General features: G+C 45.5%; 1 protein-coding gene across 6 annotated transcripts; it reads right to left on the reverse strand.

Annotated features, from left to right (window-relative positions):
• Positions 1–15,966: 15,966 nt before the first annotated feature.
• Positions 15,967–24,010, reverse strand: LOC118517587 (putative gustatory receptor 2a). 6 transcript variants are annotated; one of them, XM_036063867.1, is made up of 7 exons: positions 23,701–24,010; positions 23,256–23,535; positions 18,071–18,227; positions 17,604–17,783; positions 17,280–17,348; positions 17,107–17,193; positions 15,967–17,012 (listed from the first exon to the last, which is right to left on the reverse strand). In XM_036063867.1, the coding sequence occupies exons 1-7, from the start codon at positions 23,960–23,962 to the stop codon at positions 16,905–16,907; spliced, it is 1,143 nt and encodes a 380-aa protein (XP_035919760.1). In that variant the 5' UTR covers positions 23,963–24,010; the 3' UTR covers positions 15,967–16,904. The 6 variants fall into 6 exon arrangements, with proteins under 6 accessions (XP_035919760.1, XP_035919757.1, XP_035919755.1 ...); XM_036063864.1 differs by lacking the exons at positions 23,256–23,535; positions 23,701–24,010 and adding an exon at positions 21,910–22,550; XM_036063862.1 differs by lacking the exons at positions 23,256–23,535; positions 23,701–24,010 and adding an exon at positions 21,223–21,887.
• Between the last annotated feature and the right edge of the window lie 2,059 nt (positions 24,011–26,069).

The raw sequence follows: 26,069 nt of genomic DNA on the forward strand, positions 1-26,069 counted from the left end.
AAGGTGCCGACTAATTTCGTAATGGTTATTGGGACGTGCCGGGTTTTGATTCTGGTTTTTGGACGGTGTTTTTAATGACTTCACGTTTCAGCAGCAGCAGCAGCCGAGCGGGGCGGGATGTGAAGAAATTTGTTCCTCATGCGAAGCATTTTGCGCGAACGCTTCTTCCCAATAATGCCAAACATAATTGCCACAGAAGAGGTTCCATTCGGCATCATAACAAGAGCAATAATAGGGAATCGATCGCTTTCCAAACATTGGACCGGTGTCAGTACAATCATATTATTGTACGGTGGTAGTAATAAAAGTCTTGCTCAAACTCATTACATCGCAAACGACTCATAAAAGACTGGTTATGTTAATTGGTTTTTGTTGTAACATTTTTACAAAATTCTCAATTGCTCATCCGTCGTTAGGTGTGCGAAAGTGTGTCCCAGAACATTCGTGTGCCGTTGATTGCCGGGCTGGACTGCTGGGTGATGGTTCGTCATTTTTCATTGCAACCTGCCACTGGCTTTTTACTGATTGCTCTCGTAACGATGTCAATTACGCTTAAGCACAATATGGTCGATTAAAGCAGTTACCTTTCTGCGCGCGATCTTGTCTGGTGGCGTCTTGTGTTCTAGCAAGGAAGCGCGGGTTTTCTGGTGTATCAGCGTGCAAGAGCAAGCCCACCATCAGAAGGATTACATTATGCTTGAATAAAGTCATAACTCAAAGTATCATACTCGCCATTGTGACACAAGAGTAGTGGATGAAAAATTATACGCTTAAGGATAGCGAGAAGAGCAGCTATTTTCTTCTGCCTAATGTCGATCTGCTTCGTGGCACATGATAATAGTGTTAATCTACAGTTTTTCCTTTCGCTAAAGGGTTAGCCTTTAAGTTGTGTTATATCGTTTTTGGTACTAACTAGCTCTTCCTGTTAAGTTAAAAACAATAAATGTACGTTGTCAAAGGTACTTACCGTAACGGGTAAACCTGTAAAACGAACCGTAGTAAAGGAAGAATCTATTTGCATTAAGATGAGATGCTTCTTTCGTAAACACAAGTAACTTCCGTTCTCACCAGCGCAAACCGGGCGTAAATCTCGCCCAGCCAATCACTTCACCTTTTATTCCGGGCGTCCAATAGTCCGGCGCACGTACAGTACAGCCGGACCAGATTGGCAGCCATTATTCGGTTTTACGACGCTGCCATCTCCTCTCGCTCAAAGTCATCTCTTGTACGCGATAAAGTACGATCCAATGATAAAACTTTAAAGTAATCATACGCCACATCGATAACGAGATCAGAGCCATAAAAGCTCACCCCGCTAGCTGGCCGTGATTTGTAAATGCGCGATATTATTCTTCCTAGCCCCGAGTGGCAGTGATTTGCAGTGGACTGTATCACTACCACCCGCTAAATAAAACGGCCCAAAGCACCGGTCAAGGGCGCGGAAATCGTTCCAGTCAGACTGCTGTTCTGCTCCAGATTCCGCGCGCTGCAGCAAGGACCTCGGGAGAGCATTATTATCATCATTATAATCAGCTGGTCGCACGTTTCGCTTCGTCCAATTTGCTTGTGGTTCACGACACGGGCGGATCGGTGATAAAAGGCCTCTCGCGATGAAACGGATGAAATGATGGACCGGGAATCGTATCCACTGCGTCACACGGACGAAATGTCATAAACTAAGTTTACGGTATCTCTTACGTGGCCACCCAGCTTAAGCCACGGTTTCACCCGTGCGCCGACCGACCAGATCTCAGCTTATCCCAATGATGACATTTTTCGCAGCTTCTGGTGCTGGCGTTCCTTCGATGGGTGTAATGTTACGCTTTAGAAATAAATTTAATTTAATATCTAATTAAATCAGTTAAAATTTTAATCAAGCAACAACGGTTCCGTGCTGACGCTAGTTTCGGTTTGGCACCCCGTTGAGTCGAAATCCTTTCCGAAGGCTACCGCGGAGCGCTGATACAGTCGAGACGGAATCTTGTAGCTCACTGTTGAATTTCTGCTCGCATTATCGGGAAGGGACACGGAACATCGAGGGGATCAACTTCATTTACAACACTTTTCTGTCACTTTCATCCGTCGTAAAACGCCCGACGTCCTCGCTGCAATCGTTTGCAACGAGCGTGCGATCATCAGCAACATCACTGTTGGCATGGTGACTGGTGTTGTCCTTCAGGCGTCATAAAAAAGGATTTATGACCTTTTACCGGGCAGCGCCAGGGCAGAAGCGGGTGGTGAAAGTTGTGTGTGTGTGTGTGTGTGTGTGTGTGTGTGTGTGTGTGTGTGTTTGTGTAGAGATTTCCAAGGAAGGAACTCTGAGTCGAGTGGATCGAGTGTCGTCATTTCGTGATTTTACTACAACTTTCTGTAGTGTGCTTTCGGATACTGCAATCCTATCGTTTGCTCTTGCACCACTGCCCGGGAAAGCTTGGTGTCGCGTGAAAGCTGAATAATTTGTACCGATGCTTTAACTTTTGACTCCAATGTTGTCATCTGGCTGCTGCTCACTCGGCTAGCTCCGAGCTCTGTCATATCCCTGCGATAAAAAATAAAGCGACGTCAAACCAAACACACAACTTTGCGATGGAAAACGGGGAAATAGATTTCGTAATCAGTTTTGACAAACTTTTCTCTGTCCGGTGCAGAAGAACCGATAAATTTTTGATCCACTGTTAAAAGGATGCTCGAAGGAAGGAAGTCTTGCTGAGGAGCAAAAACAACAACAACGCACATGTCGAGATGTAGACGAGGAAAAAAGGATGCTCGCTCAGTTTCTGCACCATGACGCGGATCTTTCGTCAACCGTAGGTCTTTTACATCGGAAACTTTTTAACCTCATTCCGGAACTCTCACTCGACGAAGGATTTGATGTCGTAACACTCATCCTTCAATTTCATCAAACGTTTTCCTGTTTTCCTCGCAGCGCGCTTCCTTTGTGACTTTGTCATCAGCGTTTCTTCAAACGTCTGGGCATTCATTCGGTCGTTCGTTCTAGCCGCGGGATGCAGCATGTTACGGGAGCATCGGCACGGGGCATCCATTTAGCACCCAACACACACACACACACACATGCCGGAAGGAAGTGAAATTTTACTGCCGTTCTCTCCCGTTAATCTCATCGCTTACGTGAAGCGAAGATTGGCTTTTTCGGTGGACAAAAACGCGTGGATAAGCCCTTCCAAAGTGAGGCGTTGCGAAGCGAGACTTGGTTGCAGCTCGTAAAAAGATTCTCTTACAGCAGCGGTTTCCACTGCGCATTACGATTCCAAGACGATTCGTGACTAACGGTGCGTTAACTAAGAAATGTAGTCCCGCAAAAGAAGCAAATCCACAGAGGAGGTACCGTTTTCCCGGATGTCTAAAGGTCTAGGGTAAAGCAGCATCTTGCGACGCGAGTCGTCTGCATGACGATGCAATCCGATGCCAGGATGTCCCGATCTGGTCCCGTCTTGCACATAATGATCGGGCGATAAGCAAGCTTAGGCGGCCATTGGCTTGCATGGATTGCAGGTGGTGCATTCTTGAAGAGAATCACAACTTTGCCCGCGTAGGTTTAAGTTGAAGACAAGGCGGTCTGTTTAGGTGCAGTGTGCGATAGCTATGCCGAGGGAATTTTGATGCAACGCTCGCTCCCATTAAGCAGCCGGATGCCGGATTGGTTCCAATTTGGCACGCTTATCCGAGTAGCCAGTTCCGACGCGAGAGTCGTAGCGTCAGTAGTTATCAAAATTCTGCTCGGTGACAGCAGCCTGACAGGATCGGGACGGAGTTTAGATCGCTATAAATATGCAAATAACCATTATCGCAGGCACCAGCAAATGGTCGCCTTGGGATCCTGCGGTTGTTTCGCTGTTGATGTTGCAGCTCTCACTTTTTCCACCTAGACCAAGCACAATATTTGGATTCTCGCGTTTCCTCGAAGGTATCGCTATTGTTCGGCATCCACGGTATGTGGTTTGCCATTGTTAGCCGGTTGGCTCGGATGGATTATTATGGTCAGGTGAGCGTTCGAGAACGAGCTTTATTTTTCAATTAAAAGTAATTTCGAATTCATTCCCAAAATTTACGATTTACCTGACCGAAACCGTTTTCCGCAAAGTTCTTAACCATAACGGTGGGCACAAACCTATGACGGCTATTGTGTTTGGGGAAATTTGCATTCTGCCGAATGTTTTTATTTTAACGGCAAGCAACTGTGGAAACTTTACCTTCTCTTATGCCAAGCGGCTGCAGACCAGCTGTGACTGTGCAGTGCACTGCTGGTTGGTGTGATGTAATAATTACTCTTCTGAACGGATCCTGACTGAGCACTCGTATCAATAATGTTGCTTTTCATCCTGTTCTGTATTGTGTTTCTCTGGCTTGACTTTCAGTTACGCGAAACACAGAATGGAAAGAGTGCTGCTGAAATGAAAATTTAATTATTTGTATAAATTTTGCACAACAAGTTTCCAGACAAGTCGAAAGTCCTACTACCTGTAACCACAACACAGATCCTTCTCCAGGCGTTCGAATGTGTTCTAACGAGCGGATTACCGTTGCTGGTAGTTATGAAACAAATAAATTGCATACTTCTAGCGCTTGGAACCGACGCATTCGATGAAGTAGTCACTTAACCGTTACAAAATACCTCTGCCTGGTACTTGCATGTCACACGAACCAAGGCAAATGGAGCATCGGTCGTTGCGGTTGATGTTCCGCGGTTGGCTTTCGGTGCATCATTCTTAACACTTTGTCGTTGTCGTCCATCCTCGATACTGGCGCTATTACTTAATTTAATGTAAACAACCGGACCGTTTCCGATGCGTGACGTAAACGCGTGCTGCTGCAAGCGTTGACTGATTATGGGTTTGAATTTCGCAATGGAATTACTTCATTCTACAAATGATGAGTCACTCGGCCAAGACACTAGACGTGGCCGGCCGAGCCGTTGATTACCACCGTTTGGGCAAAGCCACGGTTGGTGTGGCAAAGGAAAATGAGTAAAACTAATTTCGCTCAACGAAAACCGACGAAACCCGTTTTCTACCGCGGACGGCAGACGAGCCGCAGTAGAAACAGATGCAGAGATGATTTTCATCCGTCACGGCTTCACGTTTCCTGGGCACCGATGGAAGCGTCTAGCGGAGCTGAAGTGCATCCTGGCGCTCGCGAAACGTCGGACGATGGACGCAACCGAACGCAAATACAAACGAATAATGAATGGTTAAATATTCGACATGTTTTGCAAATCGATTCAGCCCGTGCTCCGGTCGAATGAGGGTGCTGGAAATCCGCATCCAAAGCTTCCAAACTACGTGCGATGAGTTATAAACGCACAAATTAAAAGCAACATTACGAAACTACACCGCGTCGAATGTTTTTGGGATCAATTACTATGCCGGCATTTCTTTCCGTTCGTAGTCGCATCGTGGTCGGTTCAAGATGCTTCTCTTGTGATGCATCTGTTGTTTCGCTGATGCTTTATTGTAGAGGCCTCCGAAACAGGTGTGCAGTCACACGTAACGCGCTCCTCAAAACGAGAGCGATTGAACAAATTTTAATTAGAATTTTCAACCGTTTCACTTACTGTGTACCGTATGAAACGTTAATGTTTTTGCTGATTTATTGCACCAAAGTTCCGAAAAGTTTGTATAATTCCGTTTTGTTGCTTTTCGCGCGAAGCATTTCATTTTCTGGCAAGCAAAGAGCAAATTGACGTACTTGAAATTCATTACCTTGAAGATTGATGGGAATATTTCCCCGGTTTGGCTCGATTAAAGCTGCGGGCATAAGCTCTCCCCGTCTTATCGAACCCAATCCCAATCAAACAGGTGTTCATTTCATCTCTGTAAGTAGGTGTTTATGACGCATCTCGAGACGGCTTCATTGTACCATTCCAGCGCCATTTGTTTGCCAAGGGATAATCCAATCAAACAACACGTAGCCAACGTTTACTCACCCGTAGCGCTATGCGTCGCAGAGGAATTAACATTCCGGAATCGGTAATCACGATAAAAGAACGTTTTCGTTAGCGTCGAACGTCCCTGGCCGAAAGTGCGGTCGGTGAAAGTGAAAGTTCCGAGTTTGGCTGTTCCGGCGTCCCTGGTACAGGGTACTGAGTTCGACTGCTCATGATCTCATCCCACGTGTAGGCTTAAGGTATTCAATTCCGTCCCCCGAGTTTTCTTCTCCGCTGCCGCGAGCAATTCAACGTGGATTATTTACCGTACGATCGACGACTTGTCACCAACCAACCAGCCTTCGAAGGCTTCCGAGGTTCTAGGGAATGATAAATCCGACAGATTAAAATTATATCGACCATACGAATTTTGGGCATACCTTGGGTCTGGCTCATATCGATTCCGCCATGGCTCTTCTTTTATTACTTTATCCTCTCTTCACAGCTTGGCGTTGAGCTGCCAGCGTTCTAGCACAGGCATCAGCAGCAATAAAGATGGTTTAATCTTTTATTCATCCATTTAGGGCTCAATATCAAAATCAGCAGCATAAAAGTTTAAACACACACACTCGACTGGGAACACATTTTTGCGCTGGTCGAGAAACATACTCTTATGCGTGGTGTTTTTTATTTCCTTCCCGTCTGTTTGGCCCCGACCTACTGGTCGTGTGAGGCTCGACGCGATTTGCAGGGCCAGCAAGAATTGGGACCCTCTTCACGATGAGAGCGCGTTGACGTAAAAACGACTTATAATTTTGCTCGCTCGTTCGGGAGTGATTTTGCTGGCACTCGACTTCCCTTTCACGGTATTTGGAAAGTGTGATGTTATTTCACCTGCAATTGAGAACGCGAAAAAGGGAGCACCTACATGCAGACACACCATCATTTTACGGTACCGTGAGCGATATGCACCAATGCTGTGACTTCTGCCCTGTCGGCATGCTTCGTCGTTGGTAATAGGCCAACATTTTATGATTTCTATCTGTTTGCCACTTTGAGCATGTTTCGAAGCACATTCCCAAGGTGCACGTGCTGGCCACTAAGTCTTAAAACTTTTTTCGGCGGCAAGATGGATTGTACAGTAATTCGATTTTGGGCGCTTAAATACTCCTGCACGCTGCTGAAATTGGATCGAATGCTACTGTCGCTTACGTCGGGGCTTTTGAAGAATGTGCTGAAATGCGAACGATGACAAGATTTGTGAACCATCACGATGGCTAAGGCGTGCAGAATAACGAATGATCCAAAATGCCACCGTCCAACGATGCTGTTGTTGAAATCATGCTGCATAATGCAAGCAAAACAGTGGCTGATTTAAAACATCAGATCCAACAGAAGATCCGCTTTTTATTCCGCTGGAAAGGGCATCACAAAGTAAGCTGTTTTGCGTGGCCATCGTGGTTAACGCGAGCGTCTGCCTGTTTAATTGTAATTCCTTTATTGTGGAAATGCCACGGGATAATCTCACAACCACGTATAATTTCATGTTCGATAGCCGATCAGTGTGTTCTGTTGCGATTCTTTGGTGCTACGCGTAGCAATACATTGTGCATTGCAATTTAAAACCATACCATAACTGCAAAATAGCATTACTGTTTTCTTCTGTTTGAGAAACCTTTTCTTAAGTTTTTTATTTTTCCTGCATTGAAAACCTTCATGTTTTCGTTTCATGTTTGTTAATAATTAGGTACAAAGAGTGGGCACCAGTTCTCGCATTATCAGTCAGCATGCTGTTAAGCTATTACGACACACAATACTGACGCAAGAGAACATGGAAAACTTGATGGCGCTATAATAAAAAAATAAATGGCCAAAAAATCGGTCCCGCTTTAACCCACGACGAATTCTACAATGATCCGTCGCGAACCGTGGCCGTGGCGACGTGTGAGAAACGACAAATTATCTCACGGCCTTGTCATGAGTGTGGTAGCAAATTTTGACCGAAAACCTACACACAAAAAAGCATAACCACCTCCGGAAGTGAAAGTGCCTCGTCCGTAACGCTCATACGCGTGCCCGTAAACATTAATAACTTTGGGAATAAATCGAGCCATTTCCTCGAGCGGTATTGCTTGTCCGATGTATGGGTCGGACAGTTGACGAGATGAGATATTTTAGTGTTCTTTTTTCATGGCAATGAAATCGTATAACATCTTCCGGGAAAACATTCTTCATTCAGTCATTCACCGATTTAAAACTCACATAAAAATTAGATTAGTATTTTTTTTGTGGTTTCACTCAATATGCGAGAGGGCGCGGTTGAACGTGTCATTTACGCAATCCGATTTTAATTTATGCGAGTTTTTTGATCATGAACATGTGAGGAATCCCATCAGAACTGTACAGCCCCATGCATACCACGTTTGATTTAACTACGTTTGTAACAATTCTCACAACTAGTTACTGTGCGACAGTTACACACAGCAGAGAGCGATATCATCGCAAAAGCCATTGGCTTTTGACAGGGCAGCAAGGAACGTGTTGACATGCGAAGGGTTGCATTGAGTGGATGTGCGTTGGAGAGGATAGAAATCGATAGTTGATTGATGGCTTGGCTGTTTGCGGCAGACGAATCATTTCATCTCATTTGCTTTTCCCAACGAGCTCACAGCAGCTGAACTGTGCAGGGATCATGCAAAGGAAAGCTAACAAAAAAAGTACATCAACCTATAATTTTCGATCGGATTCTTGTGGCTGGGCCAGAGTAGTTTGAAGAATTCAGCATGTTTGTGCGATGATGGAGGAAATCATTAATTTTGTTCGCCTAGGTTTATGAGATTGAATACAGTCTTATCGGCTTGTTCCAGCAGATGTGCTAGCTTTTGCTAGTTGTGAATGTTGTGTCCCATGCAGTCTGATAATGACCAAGCCAAAAACCATTTATCGAATGTGCGTGGTAAGAGATCCCCTCAGGAACCTTCAACTAAGCAGCAAAATCTGTCGTGGAACGGTCGTTGAAAAGAAGTTCATTTCCTGGAAGCGTCAAGCTAACGCACACGATCATCAATGTTTACGATAAACGGTAAACATAGTTAGCTGATTAATTAATGACTTCGAAATGCTGTTCAATCGGAGGTAAAATTCAATAATTAGTAAAATTTCTACAAACATTCGCATAATCTGGAGTGAAGATCTTTCTTTACATAAGACGCCTTATCGTGAATTTTATCTAGTTTTTTTATTTGAAGCCATCAGAGCTGATTAATAGCATTCAAATGATAATCAATATGATAGGACTAAAGAAGACAAACACCCATACCGAAGCAAGTCGATAAGCTCTTCATAGATTCGTACCAAGAAACGGACCCTTGCACTAGCCTAGCCGAACGTGCTTCGAATCGGTGCACGTTCGTTCTTTGCCCTTAAAAAAGCACTAATCTCAAGAAAGAAAAAGTACCACACCCTCTAGCACCTATATTGTACCATCAGCCTTGTCTGGACGGCATATAAAATTCATATTTGCATATGAAACGCAATTTGCATTCTAAACTTTTGCATTTTGTGACTTTATTGGCCAATTTTGTTTTACCGGAAACATTTTGCATGTCTGAAGCATGCCGACCGACGGGTTTTTTTTTTTTTTCATTGTCTGCTGTGTAAGCAATTATGGGTTTGAAGACAAACGTCTGGACCAATCTAATTTTGCCAGGAAGTTGCATCTATTTCGTTAGGCATATTCTGTAAAGATCTTTTCAGCTAGTGGTGTTAAAGTGACGTTTTGAGGAGCTAACTCGATTGCTGTGCTGAAATCAGATTAACAGAGCACGTGGTGGCAGTACAGAGGCGTGCAAATGTTCCTACCAATTTAATAAATCAAATAAAAAACCATTGAGGGAAGCAAATAGTTTATAATATTAGGTTTTATTTAGTCCGTACGACAAACGAGAATCATCTTATCACCTGATAAAATGTGCAACAAAGAGTAGTCATGGCTATCATCGTAGTTATTGCAAGTTTTTGCAAAAAAAGGCCAACGTATTCATAGCATGCAGATGATTTACGTTTCCGTTGTAGTGTGGAACAAACCAATGGCATGCTCAAGCGAGCGTGATTTAGAATGACACATCCAAACAAGAATGCTTAAACCGTTCGAAAGGTTATGGGAAAGTGGAAGAACAGAACAAAAGAAATAATAAAAGTAGCGTTAAGTTTTTTTTTACGAACTGTGCGTTGGTGAAAGAAAGCACCGTAATGGTTTTTGTTGTAATATTACACTTTGGGTGCTCTTTTCCAACGTTTTTCGGGTCGTTCGATGCGACCATTTTTGTATTGACAGTATCGTTCGCGACCACGCAACCATCGATGTAAGTACTGGGCGAGAATTCGAATTGGTTACAATAAATCTTCTTTCCCAATTTTACGTTTATTTTACAGTATTTATTTCTGTCTTTTGTTCTCGTTGGTTCGTTTGTACGTCCTGGCATTCTTCAGGCCGTGATGGTTCAGAGCGCCGAATCGAAATCGACCAAACCTGGGAACGCTTCTCTGCTCGCTCTTTCTGCCGATGATCGGACTGGGAAAAACACAGAATCAACGGATCAACATATTTATGATTTTCATTTAAAAAATCAGCTCAACCCATTAAAATAATTAATTGACGTGCGGCTGCTAGTGGCTGTCGATGGCAACGGTATTTTATGCCCGAAAAGCTGAAAACAGAGAACCGACCTATTGAAGCGACCGACGAGAAAGGACAATTTGCAGAACAATTCACGCATGTATCGTACATTGAGGCTGGTTGTTGACTGAGGTTTTTGTTGTGCGGCGGCTTGGTTTATTTTACGCCTGTCCTATCCTTGCTTCCTGTTTGCAGCTGACGATGTTCCCTCGGTGATTTATGTGACGTTTGCTCGAAGGTAGAATGGTTTTATTAAATACTGCACTTTGCTGACTTGTTTTCCATTGTGAAACGTTGATTTTTCTTCCGGGAATTCTAGTGCGTCTGTTTGTGAAAATTGTTGGTTGATGTTTTTGTATGCATCGAACAATCGATAGCTCAAGAAAATGACGACAGAGATGTTTTGATTTACATACAAAGTAGAATTTAAATTGGTTTCTGCAAAATATAAATATCTGTTCTATTTATGCATGAATGGCACGTAAGTGTGTGCATAAAAAATGACTAACTTAATCCCGGACAACTGAACTCAACGCGTAATACCTCTGGGGGCAGCACCACCATGTTGAAATTCTTGCGTTTAATTTATGAATACTGCTCATCCTTCTCAAAATGTCTTGCCTTTATACTTAACTGGAATCATCCGGAAACTAGTGACCCTTGGCGTTAGGGTTACAGAGCGAGTCGAATCCATTTCCAGCGAGGCGTACAAATGCACAGAATATAAAAAAACCTCGAACACCGTCAAGAGAAGAAAGAAACGGTTCCGAAATCAATTTACCAAATCGAAAACATTCGGTCATCATCCCTCGTCTGTCATCATTGTGCTAATCTGTTTGCCAATATCGCGCACAGAATCGTGTCTAACTTACCTCGAATGCTATCCAATTACCTACCAGCGATCCTTTTTTCTAAGTCCCAGCTTTCCCATCGCCAACGCTCTATTGCGTTCGTTCGATCCTTTCGATCCAATTCGCTGCCCAACTTCTCTCCGTCCATTCGTTAGGACATAGTCAATCGAAAAGTTTTCTTCTTGCTACTTTTTCCAGCAACCCGGCATCCATATCGGAGAAATCCAGCTCGTACGTGTCAAGAAATTGTGTTTTCTGTTTTTGCCATCATGGAAAGTAAAAGTCGTCACGAAACTTTAACCTCCGAAAACAAGGCCGATTCGTCTTGAAGAATTTTAGCTATACACACTACTTTCTGGAACGAGCTTTTACTGGGTGGAAGCGAGATTCATTCAGGTACTGTGCGAGAGAAACCTTTGTATTTTGATGTATTTCATACAATGATGCATGTGTGATGGAAATGACTTTTTACTTACTAAACTAATTGGGTATGTAGTAAAAATGTCGCTTACCTTAAGTGCAGACATGCACCGTGCACAGGCAGATAACTCTTGACTTTGCGAAGAGATTCTCGCACCCGTCAAACTCACAGTCAAATATGTCACATTCCGCTGCGAAGAGATCATGGTACGATCATAAAAGGAACAAATCGTCAGCGCCATGATGCAACTTTTCTATCCTTCTTTTCTAGTGTTCACCAGGAACGGGCGCTTCGCAACTCGACAAAATGTTACAGTCAACTGCTTTGCTCTGCGGGAAGTAGCACCGAAGAGAGGACAGACGAAGCACACGGAGTAGTATCAAAGACAGACTCAAACAACAAAAAACTGAAACAACCCCAACATCGGTCGCACACAATGTTGTGACCCTCAAACCACAAAAAGCAAGCCCTACTTTGAGGTTGTCATGGCCAACTTGATGCAGAGTCACTTTTGATGGGCTTGGAAGAAAGTTCTGTCAGAGCGTTTAGGAAAGCAACAAACTACCGTCCTCCTGCCCTTGCATACCCCTCGGTCCTCGGCCTGTCTGTCTGTCTGTCGGCCCTTTCGTCCGATCTCATCCGGCGCTGATGTCGATGTAACAGGAAACGTCCAAACTTCCGGTTCAATCTGTCCAACGGAGTGTGGTCGTATTTGGTGTCTGGTGGTTTCAGTAAAAACCGAATGTCATTCAGTCTGGTTGGTACGAAATAACAATGTTTTATAATTGCGGTACACCAGCATGGTGCTTGCCAAAAGTCAAACCGGTAAACGAGAATAAACAAATGCGAACATGGAATCCGGAACAACACGCGAACGCCGCTATGAAAAGAATATTAAGGAAACACTTTACGGTATAATTGAATTCATTCGAAGCACCACTTTTGCGGGACACGATGATGCCTGCAACAAACCTTCGCAGTTGCAATGTTTCGGGTGCGGGAAAGAACCGAACCTTCCTTCCGTGGCAGGTGGGGTTTCGCCCCAGTCGACCCATGGTCGATCCCCACTGTTTTGTAGGGAAATGAAGTTTACATTTTGTGCCGGAACCGTTTTTTGTGTTGTGTTATGCTTTCGATTCGTAAACTGTTTTACCGACAAAAACAATGCAGAGAAGCTGAACCGCACAGAGCATGAATAAGCACGAAAAAGTGCCAGAGAGTACGGGATGGAGAGAGACCCTAATGTTAACCTGCCTGATCCGGAAAGGATTCGAAATGCACGGGCAAGGACGAAAGCTTCCCGTGACTGGAGTTACTGTTGCAAGGGAGGCAAAACTTCCTTTTCGGTACGAAACACCTCGAACGGATGAAACAAGGTTAACTACGGCATAACGCAACATAACAGTCAGCGGCTAAAGGAGACTCAGTTTCTCCACCGCATCTTATAAGAGTTTTTTCCGGATTACTGCTTCAGCGTGGTCCGGTTTTTCCTCGGTGCTGCGCTTCAATCTTGAACCTACGAAGCGTGTGCAAAGCCGTTTTCAAATCGGCCAATGCGACCACTTTAAGCCCGACAGCATCGTGAGCTCGCAACAAACGGAACCTTCTTCCGGGGATATTCCTCCCAACATGGCGATAAATTAGCAAATAAAACCATGGACGTTTTGCCTGCGCCATTGTGCTTCGGGGCCTGGGCAGCTCGTTAGCGATGTGGGCGTGCGAGTGGGAACCGTGGGAGGGTGAGTTGATATTTAAGAGAATAAAAGCCCCCATACACTAGGACTTGAATGTCCTTTTGGGCACTTAGGGTTGCCTGCCCTCGCCAGACTCGTAAGCAAACCGGTCTAAGCGAATGAAAAAAAACCGGCTCCTTGCTCCAAGCAAGGAGCAAGGTTGGGCGAAAATAAAAACAACCATAGCTCAAAGCGAGGAACCTAAACAACAATCTAACAATCCAAAACAAATACATACGCGTCTGAGACACGCCGACCCACAACCCACTGGCCTGTACACACGTGCTTCCTACATAAACTTGAAGCTTCCAAGAAGCTCGAAATATGTCGGACCCGGCTAAACCTCGACGAGCGAGCAAACGTGGCCAGGGTAGGATTTGGGTTCGGATGTTAACCGATTTGTTATTTCATTTGTTATTTGTTTGGACCGATTGAACAATGCAAGAAGGTACGCTTGGGCCACGGAGCGGAAGGAAATATGATTTTACAGCACGTACCGGAAGCTGCCCACCACTGGGCCACCAGGCGGGTAGGAGAGTGTGACAACTTGGTAAGACAAATTGGAAAACTTTCCCCTTCGCTGGACGCTGATAGGAAAGCAACATCGTGTAGCTTCAACGGTCACCCGTCACCCGGCCCAAACTTTGAGTGGAAAACAATTTTCCAAAATGGCCCAGGTCCCCTTCCCGAATGCGGCGGCCCCTCGCGCTATTCGCAACAGCTGTAAGTGAGAGGCATCGGCGCGAAATGTTTGATTTCCCTGTTGGGACGTGATTTGCACTCGTCCCCCTCATTATTTCCGCCACTTGGAACGCACTTGGAACGCGCCGGGAACAAGGCGTAGGAATGCCATAGATTAGATGTTATGGTAACGTGATTGAAATGGTAACCCACATCGGTTTGCAATTGAAATGCGTGAAAAGCGATGAAAAACTCTGCCACAATTGACTGCGTGCACGTGTAGCCACGTACCCCGGTAGTCCGTTTTTAGATGGCGCACTTTCCATAATTACATTTACCGCTGATATTGTTCGCGAAAAGTCTCCGACCGCGTTCTGCGAACCACGCTGTCCCAATTGGCATGCGAAATGGTTGCGAGAAGCGAGGGCATTTGGTGCGTTGGTGAGAATTTTTAGTAACGCAGTGCGCTCGGCTGGTTGCGTGCGCTAAATGCACATCTGCCAGGATGCGTCCGGAGAGCGTGCCCTGGAGCGGAATTGCAGTCGATACTAAATGATTCCAAGCGGAGCGGTCAATTGGTTGGAAATCCATCACTGTGCAGTCAGCTGAATACTTTCATCCCAACCCATTTCTATTGCAGCGTATTTTGTACTTTGTTTTTGCTACCGCCACGGTACGCTTTTTATAGCCTTGATTTTTTCACTTTCGCTCGACTAAGCGCACGCAAATAGTTCTAGCCCGCATCGAGCAAACGAGAGAAATGCCACAAGTACGAATAATTTACCACGGCCCGGCTGCGTGACTGTCCCGTTGCTCGCCGAGGCCCAATGAAGTCGAATGTGTCGATTTAGAATGGGAAAATGCAAAACTTCCCCGGGAACTTTTCCTTATTGCATTCCAACAAAAAACTGAGAGTTTTATTGTAAAACATCGGCTTTTTTACTCCCTATGTCCCCATGCCGTTTCCGATCACTCGCTCTCGTTGGCTTTAAAGATAGGTACAAAAAACGCAATGACTGAATAGAGCTCACAAAAAATCTATTTATTCATGGCCAGTGGCGAGCAATCCATCGACCATTATGCTCTCGTCGGATCCCTGGAACGCCCCGAAATCGGGTTCCCAATATAGATGATATGCAATTTTCTGATTCACCAATTTTTATTTTTCCTTAAATCATAACTCTCCCACTCTTAAACCTTTGCCCGTGTTGAAGCTGGTTGACACGGTGCAGTACGAAATCGAGTACGATCTACGATAAGAACGATCCAGACCACAAACCGCACCGCCAAGAAGAACAACGGACAGAGAGACCTCAATTCTGCGACCCAACCTCGACCATTACTGTCCTCATCATTTACCACCGAATGGTCGTTCCGATTCAACCGTCTCCGGAACGAACCCGTTGGTATAAATAGGACGTCATAAGCTATAACTGGAGCTGGAAAAATGAGGGAGGGATGACCAAATTTATCGAATGTCTTCGGGGCCAGTGTTTCGAACAGCGATAGACACTACGGCGAATAGAAAATATAGCCCCATAAAGTAGGTGGATGTAATTGAAATACATATTCTCCATTTCTATTTCATTAGCTGTACTGCGATAGCTCTGATTGAAATTTTAAAGTAATGATGCAAGTGTCTACTGGAAGCAGCGCTGCAAGTACATGAACTGAATTTCGGATATTTCAATAAAACGAGTACTACAAACTATACAAGCTATGTTTACATCGGTACATTGATTAATTTCTTTTGTTGACAACAGTACAAATGATGAAGGGTTGGCGAGACATAATTAGCTGCACAGACGCACTTTTGAACTTTCATACGAGCTTGAAAAGAAACCCAAACAACGGGATGGAATGCGATCAGATCGTACAGAGTTTAGGACATTTATGTTGTCGTTTATCAAAATAAAGTTGGGCGCTTTAATGAACGATACGTTAACCCCCCTTACCGATAGCTCGCATCGTATTTCATCTTCATTGTCTCTCTTGGGCGTTGGAATACTTGGAACACTGCTTGAAGCTGCTCGAGCCAACTTGAACCTGACAATGCGTAAATATTTGCCGAAAGTAGCGGCAGTTGACTTGAAACCTAGCTGTTGTTGATGGTTAATTCAAATTACGACCAATGCACCCTCCACCACCTACTCCTGCTTCCATTCGCCGTGCCAGAACTTGGCGCTTGAAGTGGCTCGGGCGAACAAGTAGCACTCAAACACGTTACTGAGAGCACAAACAATGACCGTTTTATGCTTGCCGATGATGATGGTGGGAAGGTGCCGGCACCACCATTGTACGATGGAGACGCCTAATGGCTCGTGGTCGCATGGATAAATGGTGTTGAGACGGCAAGCTCCACACAATGAAGTACACGTTGCTCACGAAACTACTCGGACTAGATCGGACTTTCGTTTTGTTTTTTCGTTTGTTCAATTTCTACATCAAAGTAAACAAAACGAAGACACACACACGCACACTGAATGAGGGATTTTACGTAGTCTTGTTCCAAGAGATCTTAACAATATTTCACTCCATGTACCGGCTCGTTCGTCCTAGAAAAGTTTTGCTCTACTCACTCAGGACACATCAAGCACGAGACATGACATGCTGTAGTCGCTCGTCTTTGGGCGTTGTTGTCGGGTGTTGTTGTGCTCTATGTGCTTCCACGGTACACCGCCGTGGCGTTGACATTGACCAAGTTCGGGAACGAGACATCGAACTGAATTAAGATGATGAGGTACGTCGCTGTGGCGCCAATCATCTGCAAAAATGGCGCAAACTTTAGTTGGGTCTGAACCGTGTTCTGCGAACCACGAAGGTCTCCATTAGGAGGCGGGCGAACCGGGCTTGCGTACCGTGTACCAGAGTGTCCAGTCGTAGACAAACAACCCGCACGTTATGACCGGACTGCGATGGAGTAGCTGCTGGGAAAACAGGTTCAACTGGCACAAGAAAGATAAAGAATTAATACCAGCTTCTCACACGATACAATGCGTATGCAGTCCATAGTGCTTCGAAACATTCGTACCTCATTTATCACTGCTGACGAAGACGAACAGTTGATGGCTTTATGCACTAGAATGCCGATCCGCTTGCCCTGTAAAGTGAGAACAGAAGTGTGAATAAATGCTTCGCCGCTAGTTTGTTTTCGAATCGCAACAAAAATGGTAGTCACTGGAAGGATAATTCAGTTTACTGTACGCACTACCGTTAAAAGAAAATCGAAGTAGATTTCTAGTAATTCATACGACCTGACAAATGAACCATCTTTGTTTAACGTTTCTCCCATAGACGAAACAACATTCTCGGTAACGGGTTGTTAGAGCTCCATTTGCGACACTTTCTAGCTTACCTCGCGTGTTATTTTGCTCCCGACGGCGATGAAAAACAGGACGAAGAAAAGATAATACATGTACCAGATGAAGTTCAGCACACCCATGTAGAATAGCTCGTTCCGATAGATGAACGCCCGGAACAGACCGAATGAACAGACGACTCCGATGACGAAGCACAATCCAACGCAGAATGTGATCTGAAGAATTACAACACGGGCACGGACGATGTGCGGACAGGGAAACAGGATAGTTAAAGTGTAAAAGTTAGCAAATTCGTGACCCACACTTGGCTGCGCGCTGTTCTGCTGCCAGCCAACAACCACCATTCGGGCACGGTGCGCTTCGGTAAGCATTCTTCCAAACTTGCCGAAACGTGTCCCTACGCTTTGTGCTGCCATTCTTTCGTCTGAATCAACACAGCAGAAGTCCTTATGCGGGAGGACAAAAGGTGCGCTGCCTCTTGCGTGCTGCGATCTTTGCTCACCTGTACTGAAAAGCAATAATTAACGAGCTCCACCACGTCGTTCAGTTTGTCGTGCAGGATTTTGATTTGCTTCAGCACATTAATCTGCTCCTTTTCGCTGCATATCGCAAACTCGCTCCGATTTCCCACCGCCGACGGAGTGGTCGGGAAGTACATCCTGCAGGTGGCATCGGGAAAGAAAAAGGAATCGGTCACCCGTTAGTATGCTTTGCTTACCGAACAGTGCGTCTCGAGATGCATCTGCTATGCACGACCAATATGGGCCCGTTTTGGCCCGGTTTTGCCAACCTAATTGCCATGGCTAATCGTTCAAAGCGCACCAGCAGGAACCATAGCACAATGGTGAAGTAGCTTGTGATCGTGGGAAAGGCGGCGTTGTAATAGACGAACGAAAACATGTTGTAATACCACCGGCCATCGAAATTGGGCTGATTGTTCAGCACCGTGATTTTGTACGCATACACCAGCGCGGAAGTAACGAAGATGCCGCACAGAAAGCAAACCATGCCGGCAGTGATAAGAAACCGGTGCATTCGATAGTTGATCCGCACGCCGACTTGCTGCAGCTCACGATCGATGTTAACAAACGCTTGAAACAGCTCACACAGGCGATGTCGGTGAAGAAAGTTTATAATCATGGTCAGATGATACACCAGCGTTCCCAGCAGGTACGTGAAGATGCGACTGTTCACGGCTAGGGGCGATGACTGGAAGCGTAACATATCCCGGCGAATTTGCCGGCATGGTCCATTGATGTACAGTGAGCCTATGAGCAGCAGAATGATAACGTTCAGCGCCGACAGCAGCCTCCTGTTCGAGGCATTGGAAAAAAATGGTGTCAATCCGAGACACTTAAGCAGCAGCAGAAATGGCTTAAAAGCTTCCGTTGAGCTGCTGGTACTAAATTTTTGCAACACTTTGTACACCATCTTGAAGCCAGATGACTCCGGACGAGATACCGTTCTGCACTTGAGGCGCTCTCAATGTCCACTGACTTCAAACTGTAGAGCGACGAGAGGTTCGGGAACGACAAATGACGACGACGACGAGTCACAACTGGGATGGGTGCGGATGATTACGTTACACGTTTTCATGCCACGTGGACCGATTAATTCCATCGATTCTATTTGCATGCACTATTTACTGTCACCAAACTGCGGCACTCCTGTGTTTCAGGATAGATGAGACCCGTTTCTTCACGCTAAACGACGCCATTTATTTTGATTGTCGGCTCGCAAGGAGTGGCTTTCATGCTTGGTGAAAATTTGGTGGGATATTGAATGTCCTACCTCGCTGAAATGGAATGAGAACGATGTCGCTCTTTTGGTAAACCGTGTGAACATAAACTCACCGGAACAAGCGATTCAATGCGGAGAATCGGGCGAGCACCAAGAACAGCGTTAAAATAGCCTGCACCCACAAATGAACGTAGGAGTAAAAGTACAAAAAGCGAACCACATTGAAGGCATGCACCTGCAGCCCACAGTTGGGTAGCCAACGTTCTACGAAACAAGTCATTGCTACAAACATGAGCGGATACACCAGTGACAACCAGCGCAGATGGCGAGCGAAGCGATGCGTTCCAAAGTATCCGATGCAGCCACCAGCAGATTGATGTTTGTTCAGATTTGCCACCACACTGGACACCTCGTTGAGCAGGCAGAACAACCGATCCACACTGTCTTGGTTGATGAAGGAATGCAGCAGTACCGCCACTACAGTCAAGTAACGCGACACAAAGTAAAAATCGTGCATCCGCGAGCTGATCAGCGAACCCGAACCGAGTTTGATCGTTTCCAAATCTAGCGAGTGGAATAGGAGCAGAAATCCATAGAAGGTGGTCGAAAGCGCGATGGTTGCCAGATTGCACAGCTTGTAACGAATGGATGATCGCTTCCTGCTGCATGTCACCGGTGGGTAGAGACCGAGACACTTCACCATCAAGGTGAAACATTCAAAGGCCTTCAAAGCGTCCTCGTCGGGAGTCAACATAACCACGGTGCCAGTCGATTCGAGCTCACGATGCAGACTATTCGGGTTATCATCGATCCCCACACAACGCTTGGACATAACCGATCACGAACCAAATTGCTATAGAACATTCTACCCTTGCGGACGACCTGCTTCTAAACTAATTAATTAGTTTGCACACATACTGCTCAAATTTCACCTACCTAAACGCTCGGTTGACGGCGCAGTATCGCTCTTTTAGTACGAGCAGGAAAAAAAGGAACTGGCAAATTTGCAGCAAGAAGCACAGCCCAAACATGGACGCTGGAAGGATCTCTTTCAGCGATGGTTCCACGTGCGGAAAGAGTTCCATTATTAAAGGCAGATGTATGGCCAACAGTAACAAATACGAACACACTATACCAACTGCCAGCATGAGCACTTTCATGTGCAGTTTACGATGATCAATCGATGGGCCGAAAGGGCTCAGCTGGACATCACATTCGTGCAGCGTATGTAGAACGGAGACTATTCGTCCCTTCACAGTCCAGGCGAACAGGATAGCAAACACCATCGTCAGATACTGGCAGAAGAGATGGATGCACTCTATGGTGCCGATAATCAGCGAAAGATGAAAATCGGCCACGTTAGCTACGAATAGGAACGCGTAGATGGCATAGCTATACAGACTGACGTACACTAGCGCATAAACCATCTCTAAGCACCGGTTCACGGGCTTCATAGCCAATCTATTCCCAAACGGGGCCAGTCCTACGAGCCCGAGAAGATTCATAAACGGTTGCACAGAATCGTATACATTCCTAACCAAAAACCAGCGCATTTTTTTTGCTCGTTGTCAAAAAAAGTAAAGAACATCACACGCCTCTCTGAATGTGTTGAGCTTGGCGCTCCCCAAACGAAACTGAATTGGATCACTTCCATGCACCAGACCGAAGTGGAGGCAAGAAGCACCAATTTGGCTGCGAGACTACGTGATCCAAAGTAAACAGTATGACTGAAGAATGGTAAACAATGTCCGCCACCATGCGCACGATGCCGAAAAAAGGGCTTCGCTCACATAAACCACGCTTAACAACTCGATCTCAATCACACATCACACATTGTTCTACAGCGGCATTTCAAATCCAAATAACTCTCACTGGGCGGGATATCATAAAATGTTCACACACAAGCCTTCTTACCCGAACAGGTTTTTCAGCGCTTCGTAGCGGGAAAGTACCAGCAGTACAGCCAGTGTCGCTTGTAACCAGAGATGCACGTACGTCGTGAAGTACAGTAGGCGCACAAACTGAAACACATGTCCAATGAGTTGGTCCCGATTCATCAACTTTAGCACGGAAAAGGATATGATGAGGCAAACGAATGGATACGACAAGGAAAAGACGCGCAATCCTTTTGCAAAACGAATCGTTCCGAAGAACTGCAACTTGCTGCCGTGTCCTCTCCGATTGGCCAGCAGAACCACCGCGTTCGAGATCGAGTTTAGTGCGCGAAACAGACGGTTTATTTCGGCCCCGTTGCAGAGGACATGCAATTGCACCACGATCACGGTTACGTACCGAAGCACAAAGTATAGATCGTGCATGCGTGTGACAATTAGCGACCTTAAGTCTGCTTTCAACACTCCCGAGTCCAACGAAATGTTTAACAGCAAAAAGCCGTAGAACAAAGTCGAAAGCACGATCGACACGACGTTGATGCATCGGTAGACCAGACGTATGCGTTTCCGATCGCATGATATGGGTGGATTGACACCGAGATACTTCAGCAACACGCTGAACGTTTCAAACGCCACTAAGGCGTCTTCTCCGAACAACGACATTGGAGCGACTAGTGCCGCCTTGCTCAGGACCAGTCACATTACTCACCTGAACGTTTTGTTGATGGCACTATATCGCGACAGCAGAAGCAGCACCATCACAGCGAACTGTACTATTTGCAGAAGGAAGCAGAAACTCGATATCGCCAGCGCCATCATGTCGAGAACGGGTGCGGGGAAAAGGTCAACATGAGCGGTCACGATCAGAATGGTAGTGAACAGCATTGTCAGGAAAGAGCCCAATAGAGCGCCACAAAACATGGTGAGTCGACAGTGTTGCTGCGAATGATCCACGGACCACTGCAGCACGTGCAACTGTTCGTCAATCTCGAACAGCAGCGTGAACGATTCGGTGACTCGATGACGCATCAGCAAACCCAAAACTATCGCCAAATTTGTCACCATGAACTCACAGAACATGTACCCATTTTCCATCACTGCCACTATTTTCGAAATGTACAGATGGGCGGTGTTGGTCGTGAAGAGATAGCTGTAGATTGCGTACGTGTAGACAAAGAGGAATGTGGCCGTGTAGCCGAAGGCACAGTACCGCTCTCTTCTGTCGTTTTTCGGCTGACGAGTGAGATGGAATGGTGCCAATCCTGTCACTTTCAGTAGACAGTAAAACGGTCGAAACGTCTCGTGGACATTGTGAACAGCGAACCAGCGGCCCATTACAACCTGCGACGCACACCTTACCGTAAGACTATTGAGAACCACACTGAAACACGAAACGCGAAGCAACGATTATCGCGCGCGGAAGTTCAGGGCAGAAGTGCAGCGCCGTGGACGTGGAAAACGATAATCAACACTTCCGATAAACAAGCATCCACCACACCAACCCACCCACAAACACCACCGGAAACAGGCTAATCGATCCACTGACTCCTCATACTGCGAAGACATGGCTGATGTTGATGATCATTTTTATTGCACATTCGGGCAAAGCCAGTTTTGAGAAGCGTTTTGAAGATGCCCATCAATCAATCCATTAATATTCACGCTTAGCAGCTGGTCTGCTCGGGCTGAAAACACAATCATTAACGGACACCACACTTGGAGCAAAAACCATCGTAAACGTCAAAAATGAAGCAAGTTTTTATGGAATACACTTTAACGTTATGTATAAAACTAAGAGTTGGATCACTACTCAACTTGCAATAAATAACAGTTGAGATGTTTACACGGTCCGGTGGCCGGCCGCGGTCCGGCGACGAGGCGATAACGGCGCCGGTCTTCACACGGCAGGACCGAGGTTCAAATTCCATCCAGACCGATGTTACATTGAAAGAAGATGTTTACATGGCGACAACACAACGAAGCGATCACAGTGTTTTGCGTTTAACATGCAGTTTCAAATGCGATAGAAGAATAGCACCATTCTATTGAACGTACCGGAAGCATATATTCAGCAGCTTATATCGCGTCCTAATAGTCTCCAGAAACGTAGTGCACTGCAGCATCATCAGACCGTACGAATTGACGAACAGTACATAAGTGAACACGTACAGCAATTGCAGTTTGCACGAACTCTGATGAATTTGGCACGTAATGATGGTTCCGTAGATATAGACCGGCAAAGTAATAGCGATCCGTTTGACACCGGTCCAAATCTGTCGTAGCAATCGTCGGTGATCAAAGGTCCGTTTCCAACGGCTGGTCTGTGAGGACACGGCTAAAGAAATTTTAGAAGAAAGGATCCATTCAAAGTTGACGGTCGTCATTACCTTCCAATCTACAATGTGTAGCTTTTTTAGCACTTTTTCGATTTTTTCTCACATGCAATATTCGTTCCCGATACCGTACTGTGTGGTGAAAAAGTTTAACGTAAAGTACATACGTTCTCCTTTTCCTTCGATGATCGACGACGTAAAGCCAGTATGTTTCAGCTCAAACATGAATTTGGCATACGCTAGCGTGTATGCTAGTAAAAAGGCTGTAGTGTAGAACTTTGTTCGCCAACCAGCCGGAACGTTCCGGTGGTCGGATACGTTAGCGCCCTGCTTGATCCTCAATCCGTACGGCGCGTACCCGAACAGTCGCAGAATCCAGTACAGCACTTCAATCGAACTGTACACATCTAACGTCTCGTTCGACAGCATGATCACAGCACCGCGGCAGCACTTCCTCCAACTAGCACGATACAATTGAAACTGACACCAATGGCGCTTCATTCATTCGCTGTCCATAGGAACAGTCAACGGACCTGGAACTTTCTGCCAACCAATCCCGAGAACCGAGCCGACTTTTCGCAGTTTACCACTCCTCATAAATTAATCATTCACGCAATTACCCGCCGGAGTGTCGTGGAGAGTTAAGTTCATAGTCGTCCTGTCCATTGGAACTATTTTGCTGTGTATGTGTAAAGCAGGCCTGTTGTTACCATTTTAAGTGCACTATCTCCTGTTCTTGCAACACCATCGACTCATTCTTCGCTTGCAACGAGGTATCTGATGATGATGAATATCAATTGAACAACTTATGACGTTGGACAACTTCCTGTAGGAAATGTTCAACACAAAACTCGCTACCTTAGAGGATTTTTGTCCTATGCCGCGTATTATGCACGTCATAACAGCAGTTTGAGCTGGGGATGTGTAAGGTACTGTAGCTATTTGATGAGTGTGACTGTAAAATTGGCCAAACAGTTAGTAAACAGGAGTGCAGTATCCTTCTGGAAGCATTTACCACGATTGTCTGTCTATCGAAACCGGTAGGAGCAAGTTCGCTGCGCGCACAGGAAGTAAGGAACAATGAGACAAACTGGCGGAAAACATAAAACTAACTTTGTCCAATGTTTATACAACTTGGTGGAAAATAAAAACGGCAATTAGCCTAACTTAAGTCGCCCGGCCACACATAGGCCAGTCGGCTCAATGTTCCCAAAGAACTCTTCCCGGAGAAATTCTTGCGAAAATGTTCATCGTTCACGCAGACCATTTCGCCAAACCATTGCATCGCACTGCACTGCCCTGCAAAGAGACAGAACAGTAAATCACTCCAAAAGGGGTGAAAGTTTCCAAGTTTTACACTCCAAGCATTCGGTTAAGCATGACGATGTGGAACCGGATAAAGTTTAAATTGAATTCGGCCCCATTGTAATTACGACAACGGGCTGTCCTCATGGAAGATTGCTCTGCACCGAGAAGATTTGCTCAAGCAGCAAAGCAGTACCACGGTCGAGATTTTTGTTAAATTTCTTTAAAACTAATGGCTTTGTCCACGTAATGTTGAAAGCTGTAATGCCAAACTATAAGAATTCCAAATGTGAATAGTGCTGCGATATGTAATGGAATTTATGTTGTACATTACAACACATTTTCCTGTTAGTTTTTCGTACAGTGTTAAGTCAAAAGTTTGTCATAATTTCCTTTTTTAAATCTAAACACATTTATACGGTAGTACGACAAGCCTGCTTGAGTAGCTGAAACGTTCATTTAAAACTGCCTCAGTTTCGCACCCAAACGAACGTGCTACGGCAACCCTGTCGTTGAAATCAATGATACTGTTTGAAAGTGTATCATTTGGCTGCTGGAGTTGCATATGATAGCTCGGATAACGACAAAAATTGATTTGCATAAATTTGTGCTTTAATAACAGCTCCCAGCCAGCGTTCCATCCACCCAATACCGTTTGCCTTTTCGGTCCTTAGTTGAGCCAGTGCCACCCTAACGGAGGCAGCCATGCGGGAGCTCATTAAGACCCAATGTTCACTGAACGCCTTTCGCATTAACATCACCCTCGTTTGGGAAACCTCTCGATGACGACGACACGACAAAGCACCGCAGAGATTGTCAGAGCTAAGGATATTTTATTCAGGACACCGCACTCTCACATCCCAACAGCAGTGTCTGTGAGGCCCGGGTTGCGTTCCTCTCAAGGAATCCAGCCGGTACGGAAAGTTTGGACGGACCAAGATAAGATCACGCTGCAGCAGCGGGGTTTGAAGGACCAATAGTAGGCAGTTGACAGGAAGGAGTGAATTCGTAGAGGAACTACATAAATGGTACATTACAATTTAATCAATTATTCACTACGATGAACTCGATTTCGATAATTCTCTTTTATTGTTCCCAGATGGAGAATTAGATAATGTTCTTATTTAAGCGCCGCAACCACTTGACACCATTCTTACTGTTTGTCTTGTGCCTTCATTGAACGAATGTCTGCGATGGAGAGCGAGAGAAAGAGAGAGAGGCGTGTCTGTTG

The sequence above is a fragment of the Anopheles stephensi genome, chromosome 2, assembly GCF_013141755.1.
Source record: "Anopheles stephensi strain Indian chromosome 2, UCI_ANSTEP_V1.0, whole genome shotgun sequence".
Taxonomy (NCBI): domain Eukaryota; kingdom Metazoa; phylum Arthropoda; class Insecta; order Diptera; family Culicidae; genus Anopheles; species Anopheles stephensi.

Bases quoted from the DNA above. Each gene is read 5' to 3' on its own strand.
- LOC118517587 (XM_036063861.1), bottom strand. From the start codon at position 20,140: ATGTCCAAGCGTTGTGTGGGGATCGATGATAACCCGAATAGTCTGCAT. The intron at 18,228-19,421 runs GTGAGTTTATGT...TGCCACCTGCAG, and splicing joins GCATTGAATCGCTTGTTCCG to GATGTACTTCCCGACCACTC. The intron at 17,784-18,070 runs GTGAGCAAAGAT...GTAATTCTTCAG, and splicing joins ATTATTGCTTTTCAGTACAG to ATCACATTCTGCGTTGGATT.